Raw genomic sequence first — 19795 nt, forward strand, 5'->3', positions numbered from 1 at the left:
AAAACGATGGCCCTCTCCATTACTCTAGATGATCAAAAGTAGACCATAATCTGTTTGCCAAGGACTTCTATAGTATTTTGACTAACCACATTGCCCAGGGTTTATTTAATTCTCCTGCTGGCTTTAAAAATATACTTCTTAATTTTAAATATAACATGACACAAAATCCTAGTAAAGATTTAATAACTGCTCTCTATTAAAAATAAGCATTTTATAAATGTTTTCTGGTGGTGTTGTCTTTAAAGACTTCCAAATAGCCTTCATTAAGATGGCTTAATTCAAAATCAAAAATTGAGAGTTTCCAGATTAGAAGAATTCGACATTAAGTTGACATAACAGTATTTTTGACCAATTTTTAGTAGGCAGTTAAAATGGCATAAAGTCACTGGATGAACGTTGTTCTTAGTGAATTACCTTTTATGAAGTGAGTCACTGGCACCAGTTAGAAGGTTAAGTGAAGAAAAATCATTATTAAAAAAAACTTTTTATAAGACTTTATTTGAGCTAAACTGATGACATATACCAGCCAGGGAGCAAAATCTCAAATGCTCCCCCAAAACTGTAATTTTTAAGAGTTCATAAATATTCTATATTTTTAAATAGCTCATAAAAATTCTATAACTTGAGGTATTCCTTATGTAAAATAACAATAAAAATGCATTCATTAATAAAAGCACTTTGAAAAAAAAAATTGCTAGAAAAATATAAAGCACTATTACCTACAATAAGAAGTTATAAGTTTGCCACAGTGCAGTCAGTTCACATTTTGCCTAAGGAAAATGAAAGCTTATATGACAAGAAAATAAAAGTATATTGAGAAATGTATCATTTTTGAAACATGAAAGGATAAATGAGAAGAATTTTAAATTGATATTTGAAACTTTTTATTTATATTTTGGTCTTACAAATGATCATTTTTAAATTGACTTTTCTATAAGAATGTAATGCACAAGAATTTGCTAAATATCAGATCCACACAAATCCTCAAAAAGGTTTCCTGTGTAGTCTTCATTAATGCAAATCTTTGTGAATATTTCACTCTTACAGTAGATCTTAAATCTGTTTCACAATAGCAGAGCCATAAAATTTTTATGCTGTTCATTCATTATATATGTACTAGAGTATTTTTATTAAAAGTAAAGCTGGGTAATACAAAAATATGAGAGAATCTGAGGATAAAGCAATCTGTTGAGGCTCGGTTATCTTATTTGCTTTGTAGTTTACTGTCATTACTTTAGAAAAGCACATAGCACATGAAGCATATTAGTAATTATCTCTCTTAGTAACCCCTCTGATTTAAAAATCTGTTGTTCATAAAATTGGACCAATTATCACAAATTATCATTTGCATAATTAACCACAAATCTATTACAGAGCACTTTGTTAGTGGTATCAACAAATGTAGGACAGAGATTTATAAAACATGGTTGTGTTAAACTTGCCAAGTCCTTAGATATCATGGGCTGTGCTGGTACTTTAACTTTTAATTATATGTTTAATGCCTCAAAGTAAAAGACTGACCAAAGGATGGAAGCAGAACTATTTTCTAGGTGCTGAAACATTTCATTTGATAAGGTAGCAAAAGGATAGGACACAATTTAATCAAGATTTATATGCGTTCCAGCTTTTCACTGAGAAATTCTTCTACACTGTCTGTGTTCCATTTGAGGATGCTTAGTTCTTCAGCAATGTTCCCATTGTCATCCAAAAGCTTCAGTACAGGGTCTGAACCACGAACATACTACAAAAAAAGAGGAGCATCATTATTATTATCTGCTTCTAGCCTCAGCCAAAATCCAAACCAATACAATCCAGCTTAACTAAACTTAATAGTAATACAAAAAGCCTTTAGACATAACATCAAAACAAGTCTTAAAGAAAGTCATTTGGGAAAGAATTTAATGAAACTTCATTAAAAAATAAAACAATTAAAAAAATTACAGTTTATTTCAAAGAGGAAAACACTAGTTAGCACCAATATATTTAATTTGGGATTTAAGCTTATTATTGACTGTAACAAATATTTATTGCATACATGATATTCCCAAACTCTCAAAAGAGCTTAAAATCTAATGGGGGAAGCAGCTAAGTTGAAAGTAATTAATGAGAGAGAATGATTGTATAACAGCAATGCTTAAATAAGTTGTCTATACAAATTATCAGGCAGAATTCTGCAATGAACTTTAAAATTTTTCTCTGGTTTAAGAAATCTAACAATTTTGTTGTAATTAATTTATAATTAGGCTAGATTCTGAAACTTCTGACCCACCAGTTGGGTCCAATATTTAGCCAGAGAGCTCTGAGAAATCCTAAATCTGGGTAAATGTGACAACATGACCTCATTCCTTAAGACACCAATCTTCAAAAAAGAAATAAATTAATGCTGGAAAGAAATACATTCCATTAAAATCACCTTACCTTGATTTGTAGGCCTCTGAATAGCTTAGGTTTATCACTTCTGACAAAAGCTTAAGAGAAAAAAAAAAAGATTCAAATTGTTCACTTCTAAATCCAAGCTAGAAACAAAGATCAAAACAAAAAGTACAAATAAATTTGATAGTAAAACATTAGATCCTATATGGAAAAACTAAGGAGATTCAAACAGATATATATAAATGGAAAGGTACATACCCTTCAATGGGAAAACAAAATATTTTAAGACGTTGTTTTAAATTAATCAAAGCCCTAAATTCCAATGGGATTCTGAGGGCTTGACAAAATGATAGTAAAGCTCAGCTAAAAAAGTAAATGTGTGAGAATAGTCACAGTTCAGAAAAACTAAAATATTGAAGAAAAATTTGTTAAATTGCTTTTTAACGTTTGATACTGATACCAGAACAGATAAAAGAAACAGATAAGTAAATCTAGAGAGCTAAATATATCTGTAGAAATTTTTTTAATATAGTAAAGCCATCAAATCAAAGAGGGAGGCAGGGAGGGAGACACTGATTATGTGTGCGTGCATCTGGGGTATGTGTGTGTGAATTATTCAATATATACTTTTGAGAAAAAAAATATTAGGTAGAGAAATGATCTAAGGACAGGAACATGTGCAAATATATAAATGTGCCAACAAACATTTAAAATAAATGTTCAGCCTAGAAATCAAATACATGTCAAAAAGAAGTACCAATGAGATATCCTCATTTTGAGTGACAAAAATTAAAAAGAAAATTTAAGGTTAGAGAGAAGAATTTTACTTGGGTTTAGTTGTGGGAAAAATATGAAAAAACACATCCTTCCTGATGGGTGTTTAGCAAAATGAACCACAAGACTTAAAATGTACATACTCTTCAAAACTGCAAGTCCCCTCCTAGGAATTCCTTTATTCTGAAGAAATAATTACACAATAATGCAAAGATGTATTATATAATGTCCTGCTAACCAAGTCTAGAAATTTGGAAATAATCTAAATTGTAAGGGCTATTGGTTAACTAAATTAATATGAAGTACACTACTGAATGCATCCAATCGTGAAACATTTTATACTGAGTGATATAAAAGCAAACACTTATATAAAAAAAGCAGGTAATAGATCATCTTGATTCCTATGCTTGTTAAAAAGATGGGTAAACATTTTTATATTTTTATGTTCACATATATAAATTTATTCATAAATATATATTTACAAAGGAAAAATGCTCAGAAACATGCAACAAAATCTTTTTAAAAATTAAGTGGGAAATATAATACTTAGCACTATAAACATAACAAAAATATTATTTCTTACTATTATTTTAATAGGGGATTATATCTATTTCAAATGGACAGTTTTCCTTTTTTGGGGTTGTTGTTAGTCTACTCTTTACCAATTTTTTAGTAATGATTATATCAAATAGTCTGAGTTAAAAGTTTAGAATATATCTTTCTAAAATAAAAACAAATGAGGTGTTTTATTTAGATATTTGATTATTCTTAATCCCAGTTCTATGTTACCATTTACATCATTCATTACTTTGATTTTATAGTGACACATGCTTTCGAGAACTTATTTATTACAGACATGTTCCATTACGAAGCCCTTTATATACTTGTATGTAGGACAACACAAATATTAGTAAATGGTTTTTCTTTATTTTTAAAGGTTTTGAGGACTTGTTGGAAGACAGTTATTCTGGCTTATTATAATATCTTCTCTATTAACTCTATCCTTTAAGATTTGTTCAAACACTCTGCACACTCCTAAATCCCCAAACAAAAATGATCTTATGATATGCCATTGCATTTTTACCATCCCTTTGACTGTATGTATACCTGTACAAAACACTATTAAACAGAGTATGTTCTTTACTACATAAATAATCTCTCTGGGGAAAAGGACTATTATATCTGCTGTATCCATCCACAACAGAGCCTAGCACATTAATAACTATCATTCATTCAAAAGATTTTTAACAGGCTGAAATGAGTGAACAAATTTAAAAGAAATATTAAGATGAGTCACCAGTGACTATTTTCATCACTTCCTTTGTCTGCTCTCTGCTAGGCAAAGATCTATAAACCTACTGATTTTGAATGAGAATACATGTTAAATGCCCTGTAGTAGCAAATCATATTTTACAGGCAGTAAATTAATCATTTAACAGATACTTGAGTATTTATTATATACATATGGGACTAGGATAGGTTATATGAGAATATAAGGGACTTGCAAAAAGACCTTAGAGTAAATTATTTTCTAGTTTACTTTCTACTATTAAAAAATAGTACAATAATGTCAGTTTGGAGATTCCTAATCCAGTCACTCTGTTTCTAGAAAATGTTCTTAACACCAATTTAACTATTTGTCAATTAAAAAGCCAGTTTTGTAAACGGTTCAAAGTAATGAAACATACAGAAGTGATTAGAAAACAGATTGAATGTTTCAGTGTTTCTCTTGGGATTCTTATCAGCAGGGCCTTTGTGCAACCCCCTTGGAGAAGTTGTTTTGCTATTCACACTGCTCAGAAAGTCGTGTAACACTTCCTAGAATTCAGAACTCTTACAGAGTTAACTATAAAGAGTAGTAAAAAGAAAAAATATTACCCTCTTTTGTGTTCCAAAAAGAAGATAATAGTATGAAGGGGTAAGAGAAATGATGTCTTGAGGTTAAAGAAATATGTTTCAATTGTTATTTTCAAAATCAGAAACAAATGAAAATATAAATGAAAGACAAAATATACTCAACTAGATCTAAAAATATACCACTGATCACATTATAAATGGACCCACAATGTACTCTATTGGTTTTAAGATTTAGTTTGATTAAAAGGGCTTATGGCAGGTATGACTAAGACTTGTGAACTGTCATAAAATTACATGGAATGGCAATTAGATGTTTTCCTGTTGATTAAAAGTAAATATACTTGAATCAGAACATGTCTAAATAAAAATGTCTTATCATACCCAGAAACAACAATAAAAAGAGAATAACAGCAACAAACAACAATATAATTGAATTGTCAACTGTGCTCAATGAAAGCTACTGGGTATCTAAAAGAATATTTCTAAAATAGAGAAATTTACTATTATATACAAACCACCTGGAGTGCAAAATTATATGTCATTTGGGTCCTACCAACAAGACAATATAAAAGCACTTAAAAACATTCAGAGAAGGGCAATTTAAATAATTAAGAGAATCTAGGGAGACTGGAGGTGCGATAATGAAGAGAAGACAAACTAAAAGGATTATGACTTCGTAGTGAGAATAAAGCCAGGAAAGAAATGTTTGAAGACTATAAATTTATGAAGGTTATAGAACCATATAAAGAAAGGCTTTACAGATACAAGATGATGGAGGGTAAGTGGTAGCTGCACTAATCTCCTCCCAAGATCAAGCTGGAATTACAACTAAATTGTAGAGAAATAAATCATCCTGAATAACCAGCTGAACACCAGCTGGAGAGAAGCTGTATAACCAAGGACAGACAGAAGAAACCACTTCACCACAACGGAACTGGTAGGGAGTGAGGAGGTGGTGCAAGAGGACTGGCTGGGCTCCCATGGGTGGCAGCTGAAGATCTAGAGGGACATTTCAGCAGCTGGGGGGGGGGGGGAATTCCCCCTGAGAAGTGTGGGGTCTAAACCCCAAGCGGGGCTCCCCAGCCTACAGCACCAAGAGCCAGAAAGAGACCCAAATAATATCCAGCTGTGAGAGCAGCAGGGATTTTGTCTGCCAGGAAGAAACGGCTAGAAACTCAGAGCCTGTTGAAGGGCCAATGCATAAAATTTTGTTTGCAGCCACTTACCCTGGGCTCCAGCAGAGGGAGGACAGAGTGGACTAGAGATGCTTGTGGAAAACCTGAGGTTGGTGCCTCTGGAAAGAGAACTGAAAGGAACAGCCACCAGGATCCCTGTGCTGAATCATTACCCATACTGCAGGAGCCATCTTTCTCAGGTAGCAATCCTTTCTGAAAGGCATCAGCCTGAGAGGAAGCAATAGTCCCACCTTCAGGAATTACTCTGCCCCACCCTGTGGATCTAAAGCCACCCGAGGCTCTATTACTGATTAGTTCAACTAAGGCAGATCTCTGGGTGCTCTATGAGACTTCAGCTGACCCTCCTCAGGGCCCTGTGCTGATAAAAGCTGACCTTGGTGTGCAGCCTGACTTTTTCTGCACACAAACAGGCTCAGCAGAGGAAGCCACATGCTGTGGATTGCTGATAATTCCCAACAGGTTGACCAGGGCCTGTCACAAGCAGCACCTGACAAAAGTCTACACCAGAGTTTGCAGATCTACCTGATACATACAAACAAACACAAAGAAGCAGCCAAAATGGGAAGACAAAGAAACAGACTCCAAATGAAAGAACAAGAGAATTCTCCAGAAGAAGAGCTAGATGAAATGAAGGCAAGCAATTTATCAGAAAGGGAGGTGAGAGTAATGATTATAAGGATACTCAACAGCATGAGAAAAACATAGAAACCATAAAAAAGGACCAGTCTGAAATAAAGAATGCCATATCTGAAATAAATAACACATGGGAAGGAATAAACAGTAGCTTAGATGAAGCAGAAGACTGAATCGTGATTTGGAAGATAATGTAAGAAAAAATACCCTGACAGAGTAGGGGGAAAAAAAATTAATTAAAACAAACAAACAAATAAATAAGTAGAGCTTAAGAAACATTTTGGACAAAATGAAGTGTAAAAACATCTGCATCATGGAAATATTAAAAGGAAAAGAGAAGGGGCAAGGGATCAAGAACCTAGTTGAAGAAATAATGACTGAGAACTTCCCTAATCTGGCAAACAAAAAAGACACACAAGTCCAGGAAGCTCCGAGGGTCCCAAACAAGTTGGACCCAAAGAGGCCTACACTGAGACGCATCATAATTAAAATGACAAGGCTTAAAGACAAGGAGAGAATCCTAAATGCCACAAGAGAAAAGCAGGTAGTTATCTACAAGGGAGCACCAATTAGACTGTCATCTGATTTCTCAACAGAAACATTTCAGGCCAGAAGGGAGTGGTGTGAAATATTCAAGGTGATGAAAAGCAAGAACCTACAACCAAAGCTCCTTTACCCAGCAAGGCTATCATTTAAAATTGAAGAAAAAAATAAGGAGCTTCCTAGACAACAAAAAGTTAAAGGTATTTGTTAACACCAAAACAATACTGCAACAAATGTTAAAAGGCTTGCTTTAAGAGGAAGAAGAAGAAAAAGAGAAAGAAAAAAGAAAAAATCAGAGTAAAACAGTCTAACAATAAAATGGTACTAAATACATGTACATATCTATCAATAATCACAACCGAAAGACATAGGGTAAGTGAATGGATAAGAAAACAAGATCCATATATATGCAGCCTCTAAGAGACCCATTTCAGATCAAAAGATACACACAGACAAAAAGCAGAGAATGGAGAAAGATATTTCATGCAAATGGAAAAGAAAAATAGCTAGGGTAACAGTACTTATATCTGACAAAATAGACTTTAAAATCAAGGCTATAGTAGGAGACAAAGAAGGACATTGAATAATGATAAAGGGAACAATCCAACAAGAGGATATTTACGCACTCAACATAGGAGCACTTAAGTATGTGAAGCAAATCTCAATGGACATAAAGGGAGAGACTGACAGAAATATAGTTATAGTTGGGGATATTAACATCCCATTGACGAATACCATATTTCACTCTTATGTGGAATCTAATGAACAAACTGAACTAACAAGGATAACAGTGACAGACTCACAGATGGAGAGCAGATGACAGCTAGTGGGGGCGGGGGATAAGGAGATCGAGGGACTGTGCAAGAAGGAAAAAGCACTCATGGACATGGACATGGACAACAGTGTGGTGATTGCTGGGGAGAGGGGATTATGAGGGGACTAAATGGTAATGGAAAAAAAATACAATAAAGATTAAATGAAAAAAAAAGGGAGAGTGAAAAATCTGTCTAAAGGCCACCCAAAATTAATGCTTGAAGTAAACTTTGAGTGAATAAGAGTTTGCCACAAGAATTAGGATGGGGCCTGAATTAGGAAGTACATGTAGTAGTGCAAAGACTTAGAGCTGAGAGTTCAGAGAACTGCAAATAGTTCTGCACATGAACTAGAGACAGGAACCTATGAAACCATGTTGTGATGGGCCTCATATATGATGCTACTGAGTTTGATATTTATTTTGTATGTGATGGGAAACTATTAAGATTTTAAGCAAGAGGCTACATAATCAAATCTGCCTTATGCAAAAGGTCTTTTTATATAGAAGAGGCAATGGAAGTAAGAAAAGGAAACAGAGACAGGTAGACCAGATAACAAGTAACTAATCCTAGTTGTAAAGCTGAAAATTTTTACTATCTAGCTTTTTACAGAAAAAGTTTGCCACGACCTAAAAAATTAGGGAAAATTCACTTTTCGGGGGACAGATATAGCTTTAACATGGTAAAACTCACGCTGCTTGAGAAGTAAAACATACTTATTTACATTATTACTTTTGATGTCACCACAAGTGACAACGCTGGGTCCAATCTATTATGAGAAATTATTATATAATACGTACTGCTTTAGGAGGCATACCTGGACTTGGCTAGGAAATATGATCTGGGACTTCTCATTCCCCAACAAACAAAGTTGTTTAATGTGAATAAAACATTTCAAAATTTAAATCCCCCTTCTCGAAAAATTTCACATTAATTTACTCTTCTATTTTAAGACATGGATAACTTAAATTAAGTAAACTAAAAAATTACAATATATTTTAAGTTAAAGTATAATGAAAATTATCATGCTAATTCCAGAAGCTACCTGATGTGGATAACAAAGAATATGAAACAATGACCACATGAAAATTACTGAATAATATGTTATTTGTAATCATTGCAAAAACTGGCAATTCTCCTTCATTCCCTATTCCAAAATATCTTTAAGATAGTGAGTCTCAAAGTGAGAATATTTATATTAAAAATGTATTATCTTTTCAAGGACTAAGAAAATATTGGTGTTATATAAAATTATATTAAATATAATTATGCATTATGTGATTAAACAAGTGTTTTCTTTTTAAGTAAGCATATACTTATTAAATATTTACACAAATAATTAAAATCTAATTGTTTTCAAAGGAAAAGACAGTATGGCTACATTCACTAAAAGGTTTGATAATTTAACTACATAAGAAATATATATATATAATTAAGTTCAACTACAAAGATTGAGAAACTATATTCAAACTTTAAAAAACTAAACTACAAGCTGTACAAATTATTACCATGGACATAATAAAATCTGATACTACCAATAAAAGGCATAACTGCAGTATTAAAGCTACTCCTGACTTCATGAAAAACTAAGTCACAAAAGATTATCAATAAAAGTTAATAAATATGAATGATCAATACAATTAAAAAGCAACTGCCAAACTTTCTAGGAATAAGAGTGATCACATTATCATTCAGAGAACTTACATAAAACCAACTATGGTACAATTCTGAATTTAAGTGTCTGAGGAGAAAAGTACAGAGTAAGAACTTTTTTCCCTAAGCAGATGTTATTGTTATATTCTGTGTTACATTAGAATTTGTGCTTATTCTAACAAAGAATGTATTTAATTAGATGTGCATCTGCTTTGGGTCTCATATAAAATGTCCCAAGTCAAATTATTTTATTTCATTTCTGTGACAAAATATGCAATATTTTATTATAAATAATTCTAGGTCAGCAATAAAAGGCAGATACTAATACAGGCAATTTTGTAAAATACTAAATCCAAATAATTCTTTTGCCATTAAGTAAACAAGGTAAGAAATCATGAGAAACCCACCAAACACTTATGTATTTCAGTTAAATAAATAAAAAGAACTTTACTACCTTTGTTGACAACCCTGAGAAAGAGATACCTACCTGGTGGCTAACAGGGCTCAAATTTAAAAACAGAACCTAGCATCTGTTTCTAAACAAGCCTCTCATGCAAACCATGCTTAAGGGAGAACTCAGCAGCTAAGTTGCTTGCATCCACACTGAACTGCCTGCCTGCACAGTGTTACTGTCAACTGAGCCAACCGTTACAAATGAGTTCCTAAATTCCTATTTTAACCAATAGGACTGAGACGTTCCCTGTCCAATAGGTGCTGTGCAGCTATATCCCCATCCGTATCTTCACTGACCAGGGTGGCTCCTTTCTGACCAATCAGGGCAGTGTCTTTTGGACTATCAAACTGTGAGGATTTGAAATCTCTGTTTGCATGGGGATGGACCAATTAGGCAACAAAAGCAGGCACTTCTCTCTATGTAAGTCAGCTCCCCTCTGGCTTGGAGAACAGACACTGCGTTTTCCTGCCTGGAGCTGAAACGATGAAGACATTTTGCGGGACCAGAGCAGGGCAGAGCAGAGCACAGCAGGCCAAGTGGAGCAGAGCTGTCTAGCCTGGGAGGGCTGTCTCACAGCCGTGCTTCTCCACAGCGCGCTGATTCATAAATGAGATGTAACACTATTGAGCTGCTCCATAGCTGTGCTGGTCCACAGCCATGATCTTGTCACAACTGAGTTGTTTGTACTGAATAAAGCATTTCCTTCAACACACCCTAAATTGGGGATTCCTGTTGGCATTGTATTGGTACCAACACACACTGGTTGACATCTTCAGATAAGTTCATATTTATAAAACTGATTTTCAAGTGAAATATAAGGACAAAATAGAAAAAAGCCCTAGTATTTTTGGAATTGCAAAGCTCAATTACTGCTTGATATCAATCCAAAGAATAAATACTCTTTTACAATTATTCTTTCACGTAATTCTCTTAAAAAATTCCTGTTGAGGCATACAACACACACGACTTCCTCTCTTCTGCACCTTAAGTTTTATGGTAATTAATTCTACTCTGGATGATTTGTCATTTAGCACAAGTCTAGTCTCACTAATGCTATGGTTCCTTAGGAGTTTTATATAAATAAATTTACATTTAAAATGTAGTACAATGAAATGCTATTTAAAGGATGACATTTACATCTAATAGAAGAGAAAGGTTCTCACAAAATTTATACTTGGTGAAGGAAAGAGTCTCCTTTCAAAAAATACCATCTCATCATGTGTTACATTTAAATCTAGATTTCATATATTGTAACCTAGTATTCAACAATTACTATAAAACTCCACTTCCATGAGAAAAGATGTGGAAAAATCCTATGCTGTTGAGAAAGTATAATCCTAAACATTCTTATTTGTAGGAATATTTAATAAAATTATTCTTGTGAAATGTTGATTTTATATTATTAAACTGAGAATTTACTGTAGTTAATTTTATATACCTTGGACTTGTGGGAACCTCCCCAATTTTCATCCACAGACTTCAAGAATAGCTCCTGCATACAGCTGGAAAAACAAACAAACCCAGATATTGGAAAAACTGGTATAAATTAAAAATGTACTTATAAATACAACACCTTTAGAAAGTAAATATAGTATGCGCTATGTAAAGATATTTTTATATGAAAACCAGTAAAATTTCATTATAAAGAACTTAATAAGTATAAGTTGAAATAAATCAGTGGTAAATATTGCTTTTCTAGCTATAGAACTTGCATTTTCCTTATAGTGAAAGCTCATTATAAAAACTCAAATAAAATATTTTATTTAATTAATTCAGTTGAAATGGATTCAACGGTAAACATCATTTTTTTTGTAGCTGTGGAGCCTGCCCATTGTTTCTGTAGTGACTTGAAACTACTGGGACTCTAAGAGAAGGCAGGCAATTGTAAGAACACACCATATTCATTTTATTTCTTCTTAGGTTTCAGACCCATTTTTAATTGTATATCCAAGAACTAAAGATACATTTACCTTTTAAATTCTAAAATAGCATAAAAATCACAATGCACTATGCACGGTTATTTTAGGAACTTTGGAAAATATGAAAAGCAGAGAGTAAAATTTAAAAATTACCTTAATTCCAGCAACCCAAAAGACAAGAGACTTTTTCACATTTTGGTGATTCTAGGCTGTCTCAATAGTTCTTAAGATATTAAGGGTCAAAAATATGTTTGAGACTCTGAAGGAATTCTGCTTTAATTCAGGCTATTCATGGACTCCCTGGAACTATCGAGAGATTTCAGATTAAAAATTGAGGATCACTAAGATTCTTTGTAGCAGTAAAAATTAAAGATTAGGCTGACCTAATTCTATAAAATAAGTTGCTTTTGAATAGGATTTGGTTAATCTTGGTTGGACAAGTCTCCCCAGCCTCAAATATATTAAAACATATCAGGCCATATTACCAATAAACTCATAAAAAGATGTTCAACATCACTAACCATTAGGGGAATGTAGATCAAAATCACAATGAAATACCACTTCACACTCATTAGGATGGGTATTATCAAAAACACAGAAAACAAGTGGTGGTGTTAGCATGTGGAGAATTTGGAACCCTTGTGAATTGCTGCTAAAATGTAAATAGTACAGTCATTACGAAAAATAGAATGGTTGATCCTTAAAAAATTAAAAACAGAATTATATGATCCAGAAAGCACTGAAAGCAGAGGTGAACAGATATTTGCATACTAATTATAATTCGCAATTGCTAAAAGCTGAAGCCAGTCTAAATGTCTATCGACAGATGTATAGATAAACAAAATGTGGTATTATACATGTAATGAAATGTTATTCAGCTTTAAAAAGGAAGGAAATTAGGACACATACTCTAACATGGATGCATCCTGAAGCTAAGTGAAATAAAGCAGTACAAAAGGATAAATACCATATGGGTGATTCCACTTCCATGAGGTATTTATAGAGTAGTCAAATTCAGAGACAGAAAGTTGAAGGGTGGTCGCCAGGGGCTGGGGGAGAGAACTGTGTGTTGTGTGCACGCTATTGTTTAACGAGTACTGAGTTTCAGTTCGGGAAGATGAAAAAGTCCTGTTGATAGATGGTGATGCTGCACAATATCAATGTATTTAATGTCACTGAACTGTACTCTTAAAATGATTACGATGGTAAATTTTATGTTATGTATTATTTTACCAGAATTTAGGGAAAAAAAAAAAAAAAAGGCCATTTTAAAATGTGGTTTAATCTTTTATTAGCATGTTTGTGATCCCCTGGACTCTCTGGCTGAGATTCCACTCGTATATAATGGCATTTCCCAACACACTTTCCAATATTCTTCATATCATCACACATGGAATCGTATGGTGCACTGGGATAAAGGGAGGAGGCTGCTTATAACTGGGGCCCCTGCTCACTTAGTCCCCATTTGGTTGTCCTAAGACTAAAGGACTCAGTATCCTAGCATACTTGCAGCCCATTCATGGAAAGCACTTATCTGTACCACAAAATACCAACTGATTAATTAAAAGCATTAGAAACACATTCTTTAATGAACAGGCAGCTCAGATGTGACAGTCTCTGGGAAAACTTTTGTTGGTCTCCCACACTCAGTTGAGGACTGACCACAGAATTCTGTTCTCATAATAATGTACTATAAATAGTCTGTAAATTCACTGTGGACAGGAAATGTCTTATTTATCATAATTCTCCCAGAACTGGACACAAAGCTGCTCAATGTATGTGTGCTGAATGGAGAGAATTATTCATTTAACAGAATTAAACATTTCTTTCATCATGTAACTTTCTAAATACTTCAAGTTCCTTTGACATACTTTATAAACCAGATTGTGCTTAGTTCCAGTTTAGGGTAAACAAATATAAAATATAACTCAAAGTCAAATTTTAAAAGATTTAATCTGTGATGATAAGTTGGCATTTTACTTATGAATTTGCAGTATTCGTAGGAAAACATTTGTTTTTCATGGTGAACAAATAATTTAAATTAACTACTAATTGTGTTAAATTTTCATTGCCTTATAAAGTAATCATAAGCATCTTTGTCATCACACAAATTCATACACAAGGAAATACATATTATGTATAATAGGAATTCTCAAGGGCATAAAGTATGAAAGAATTAAAAGAGGTTAAAACTTTCAATTCTTTGACTTTCATCCTTATCATTTTTACATTTTAAAGTAACATCACTGGCAAAAATGCTGACTCTCAAACATTTATGCAAAAATACCATTAGAAGAGAAACCAAAGAAGCAAGTTATATAACTTTTACATAGCAAGCTTATATTTTTTATATGCATTAAAGCAGCCTTGTTTGTATAGAAAATCTAACTCTAGGCACTATACGTCATTATTCCATTAGGCTTCTATAGTACTAGGCCAGATAATTGAAATGGTAATACATAGAAACCTTTAGAAAAATACAAAAATGATACTTAACATTGCACTTTTTCCTCTTTGGAGTCCATACTTATTTCCGTATTACTTATGATCACCAGATTTTCCTAAACTTCTAATAGGATCCTCTAAGCGGGAAGCAGAAACATTTAACTATCAATACTTCAGTTCTATAACCTATTTACCTTATTTGTAACAGGATTTTTGTATGTACTAATTTTCCTCTCATTTAAAAATAAAGAGATTTTAATTTATTGTTCTTAAATTTCAGCTTTGTGGTTAGCTAATTTTTTCCCAATTTAAATAAATATATTTTAAGTATAATAAAGATTTAATTGCATATATATCAATTTTAGATTCATGTGTTTTCTTAATTTTGGGGGGACAATGTACTCCTTTCATCGTACAAAGAGTTACCTGATAAATTACTGTTGGAATATAATGATTTACCACCCCCAACCCCCCCGCAACATGAGCAACCTCTTGTTATAAAATTTTAGTAAGGGCTTCCAATGATGTTTTCATGAAAAAATTTTATTTTACAGTTACAACTTTGCTGTACATGAAGTATGTGTTACTATAAAACAGTTCAGATTAACAGCAAGACAAAAAAATGGCCTATGTTATTTCTCATAGCTGGATTCCAAAATAAGTTAATTCATAACACTGAACAAAGGAAACACTTGTGAGTTATGTACATTTTCTGAATTAAAAAAAAAGTGTTGCATTCGTTAACTTTTACTGCCAGCATCATACCACCAACACAAATCTATAAACCAGGTCCAAGTCAGAAATATTCTGCTTTCCAACACTAAGCACTTTATATATATATATGTTACAGAAACAGGGGAGTCCAAAAACAAACCCCAGAGTTTTCGGCTGGGAGATAGGCAGCAGGAAGCAGCTTTCAGGATGCCCTTGCATGCCTGGAGCTAGGGCCGGATACATTGTTGCAAAGATCCGCTTTACTTCCAAGACTCAGGAAGATGGGAGGGATCTTGGACTGTGGGCTGGTACGGAAGAAGCAGACAGAGCCTACGTAGGGTTCTGTGAATGGTCAAAACTGTTTGCAACACCCACTGCGTGAGAGGACGCAGGGGGAGAGAGGAGGCAGGGAGGAAGAGAGAAGGAGCTGCGGACATTTTGGGCTGGCTCTGGCTCTAGGAGGCTCTCTCTCTCAGGCTCTCTCTGGCCCTCACGCCCTCACTCTCTGGCTCTTGTGGGCTCCCTCCATCTGGCTTGGAGCAGGGGTCTCCAGGCGGCTTTAAGAAGAGGCTCTTGCCAGGCTGCTTTGAGAAGGAGAGGAGATCCATGCGGTTTGCAGGAAGAAGGCAGTTTGCAAGGAGGCTGAGAATCCAGGCGGTCCTGCATTGAGAGCTGGAGGGCACCACAGCACAGAAAGGACCTCCCCAATCAGAACTGAGTGATTGGCAGCTACTGGTAAAGCTGAACTGTGCCTAGGAAGTGGGGAAATGGTGTTTCTGACCTTCCTAAGACTGGCCAGGTCTGGGAGGGGGAGGCAGGACTTTGTGTAAATAAACAATTCTTTTCCTTTTCACCAAACTCTGGTATTCAGAGTTATGATTCTGGTGGCGGGCAGTCGGGCCCTAACTAAAGAGCCTGTGGGTTCTGTTTCAATCGGAGCAGCCCAGGGGTTCTGTTACATATATATATATATATATATATATATATTTGGAGATGATATCCATGGCTCTAAAGAAATATGACAGAAAGAAAATCTTGAAATAAACTAAATAAAAAAATTTCATATGGCATGGTACTGTAAATTAAACAAGGAAGCCATTAGATGGGGTTGGTTCTAAGACATTAGCAGCCGATGTAAGCAAACCAAAACCTAAGCCTGTAAATGCTTCAAAGTTAAATCAAAACCTAAAGACAACCACAGTCAACTAGGATTTCCCAAATAGGGCAACTACTTAAACTTGGGCTAATCAAATAATTTCCTTGCTCTGCTTCTGCATCTTCTCTATAAAAGACTTGCCCCTCATTTCTGTCGGTGCAATGCTCCTAACCACTTCCATCTGATGTTTCTGGATTTGAATTGATTTGAGCTCAAACTATTAAAGTTTTTAATATGCCTCAGTTTATCTTTTAACAGAACATGGAAAAGACCTCCGGTTATGAAATCAAATGTGGATGTAGTCCAATTCTGGCTCTGCCATTTCCCAGCAGCATATCCCCTTGGATGAGTAGCTCCTGAGCTTCAGTTTCCTGTTTGAACAAAAGATAATTTCCTACCTTTCAGCTGCTATGAGGAGTAAACAAAAATGCAAAAAGCCTAGATTCTTTAGATGCTCAATAAGTAACAAATTATTATGATAATACTTACATACTATTGGTTAAGTTTAAGTTGTGTATTTGAAACCCATTTTCATAGTTAACAGAGCTTTCTCATCTGGGATTATTTAGGGCTATCATTCATTTTTCTTCTGTAATTAGAATGGCCACTCCAAAGATTTCTCAAGCTTTCACATTCAAATTACATTAAAGCAGTGTTTTCAACCTTGACTGTACAGCTGAATTACCTGGGAAGATGTAGAAAATTATTTATCCTAGAACCTAACCCAGTCCAGCTAAATTTGTATATCTGAGGGTGAGATCCAGGCATATGAATTTTAATTATTGTTACTACTTTGAAAACTACCAAAGAGATTGTAATGGACAGCCAAGGATGAGAACAGAATCACTGCCTTGGACTATGGTTAACTATTAACAGGACAAAAAATTATAAAACAACAAAACAGCTTTTGCTCAACAAACTAAACAAATTAATTCTAAACGGTAAATTGGATAAGAATTGACTAAAGCAAGACAATGCTGTACTATTCTGTCTTCCTTAATGAAGTATTGCTTGCAGGCATTCTTATTTTCAAAATCCTCTTTTATTTAAAGGCAAAATGACAGTATTACTGCAATTCAATAGTATGATTAGAGAAACTGGGAACACCTTGAATATCAGGTAGAATTATGAAGAAATGCTCTAATGTTAGGTGACACAAAAGGAAAAATTTAACTGTTGAACAGAATTCAGATCTGAAGAGTAACTATTTTATGGGTCTACTGAAGGCTTGACCTTAAATAAAATGTAGCAATTAAAAAATAAGGAAGTATGAGTATAACATGATAAAAGCTAAATATTAAGTTATTTAGAGATTTTAAATGAAAAACAATTATGATACATTCAAATATATGTAAGGCACTCTCCCAAACATTAATTACACCCAGTGTAATTCCTCAAAATCAACTTTACTCCTTTCAAAATGCAAAAGCTGTTTTTAGCAAAATATGGTCAGTTAATTCTCAGGGAAAATGTTTTTAACCAAAAGCACATATTTAGTGATCTGCTGATGTTTTAAGTTCTAATTATGATTCATCAGCAAATCATTCCATATTTTGTGTTACTTTAAAAAGTTCCTGGAGTGCTAGAAACAATAAGTTACAATATCAGAGGGACAAATAACTAGGGCATTAAATTTTGTGTGATCTAATGGTAAACTTTTGTCAAGATTTCACTTTAAGTCACTAAAGTAGCAGATGTGAGGGGGACCCTAAAAAAACAGAATTTATTTATAAAACATTGTGTATTTATTCTTACATGTTTAAACTTCAGTCACCTTCAAAGTACTCTCCATTTGATGCAATACACCTATCGAGAGTTTTTTCCAGTGCTCAGAACAGTTTTTAAACTTGTCGATTTTGATGCATTTTAGTGCTTCTGCAGTTCTTTGTTTCACCTCTTCCACATTGGTAAAATGTTTCCCTTTGAGGACTTTTTTTTTAATCCAGGGAAACAAACAAAACAAAAAAAATTGCTCATGCTGAGATCAGGTGAATAGAGAGGGTGGGGGCATGGGGTTCAAGCCATTTTTGGTCAAACACTGCTGAACACTCAGTGCAGTGTGGGCAGGTGAGCTCGTAAATCATCCATCATGAACTGGACGAACGTGTTGAAAGAGCCTTCAAAATAAATAAATAAATAAATAAATAAATCAACCAACCAACCAACCACTTGCTGAAGCCGAGTACACTGATACATATGGGTTCCTACAACACTCACCCAGTGATGAAGACAGTACTACAAAGGGCCTGTTCTTCAGAAGATAATTCCCTTTTTTGGGGGGGCTCCCCTCATATTTACTTTTGTCCTGAATTTGAAATCTTTTCAAAATTTTGTGAGAAACCTATTAGTTTTCTAAGAGTAAAGACCTATTAAGAGATAACTAACCATATGTTATTAGGCAAATGGTGTTTGTTGACACTTCTGTACACAGTCTGATGGCATTTCTGCATATGAACAATGAATGAATATGAAGGATTAGGGAAATTAATTTAAGTTTTATAACTTTAGCAAACTAAGGTGGAAAATAAAATTCTCTTATGTTATACCCCAGAGATTACACTATTCATCTTTAGGTGCTTTCTACTAAACTCTGAAAATATATAAAGCAATGCATCACTATGCCTATGGGAGCGTCTTAAGACTTATTCTCCTACACTACTAAAATGCTATTCCTTTTTGCATCTTTAGTTTCTGCCTTATGATTGAGAAAGCTACAAAGCAAGCATGGTAAAATTTACCTAACTCAGATTAGGCTACAAAAAAGGTAAAAATACATAAGGACATAATCACTGTTCCAGTAAGAAAGCTCATGAAAATGAACAAAAGTTAAAAAAAAAAAAGGGGTTTCTTGGACATTACCCCATTCTATATTAGAACATTTAAACTCTGAAATCTGAGGAAAAAAGAATGAGTATTCTTTCAATACTATGAAGTGGAATAGAATTTGTACATGTGCCTAAAAAAAAAAAAAGAGAATTTCATCAGCTAGCAGTAAGAATGTTTGATTAGATTTTCACCTAGAAACAAATATAACCCATAAATAAAGACATACCTCCATACATAATTCAGCTGCAAGTATGAATAATTCAGGGTCATCACTTGGGAACAATGCATTCAATTCTACAGATACTTAGGAAATAAACAATGAAAGGAAATAACTTGACAGAACATCACTAGGTAAAATTATCCAAGTGTTAGTAAAAATAAGTCTAAGCTTGAATGACAGTAAGTAGCTTTTAATAAAACCACTAGGACCCTTAGTAATA

General features: G+C 33.9%; 1 protein-coding gene across 1 annotated transcript in view; it reads right to left on the reverse strand.

Annotated features, from left to right (window-relative positions):
• Window positions 1–860: 860 nt before the first annotated feature.
• SELENOF (selenoprotein F) overlaps window positions 861–19795 on the reverse strand; it is a 36601-nt gene continuing 17666 nt past the window's right edge. Inside the window, exons 3-5 of the mRNA XM_090269689.1 lie at window positions 11734–11797; window positions 2419–2468; window positions 861–1741 (exon numbers count right to left, since the gene is read on the reverse strand). Of these exons, the coding sequence (XP_090125815.1) occupies window positions 1610–1741; window positions 2419–2468; window positions 11734–11797 (246 nt within the window). The 3' untranslated portion in view covers window positions 861–1609. The remainder of the gene's footprint in view (window positions 1742–2418; window positions 2469–11733; window positions 11798–19795) is intronic.

The sequence above is a fragment of the Furipterus horrens genome, unplaced genomic scaffold (assembly GCF_987537825.1).
Source record: "Furipterus horrens unplaced genomic scaffold, mFurHor1.1.pri manual_scaffold_3, whole genome shotgun sequence".
NCBI lineage: Eukaryota > Metazoa > Chordata > Mammalia > Chiroptera > Furipteridae > Furipterus > Furipterus horrens.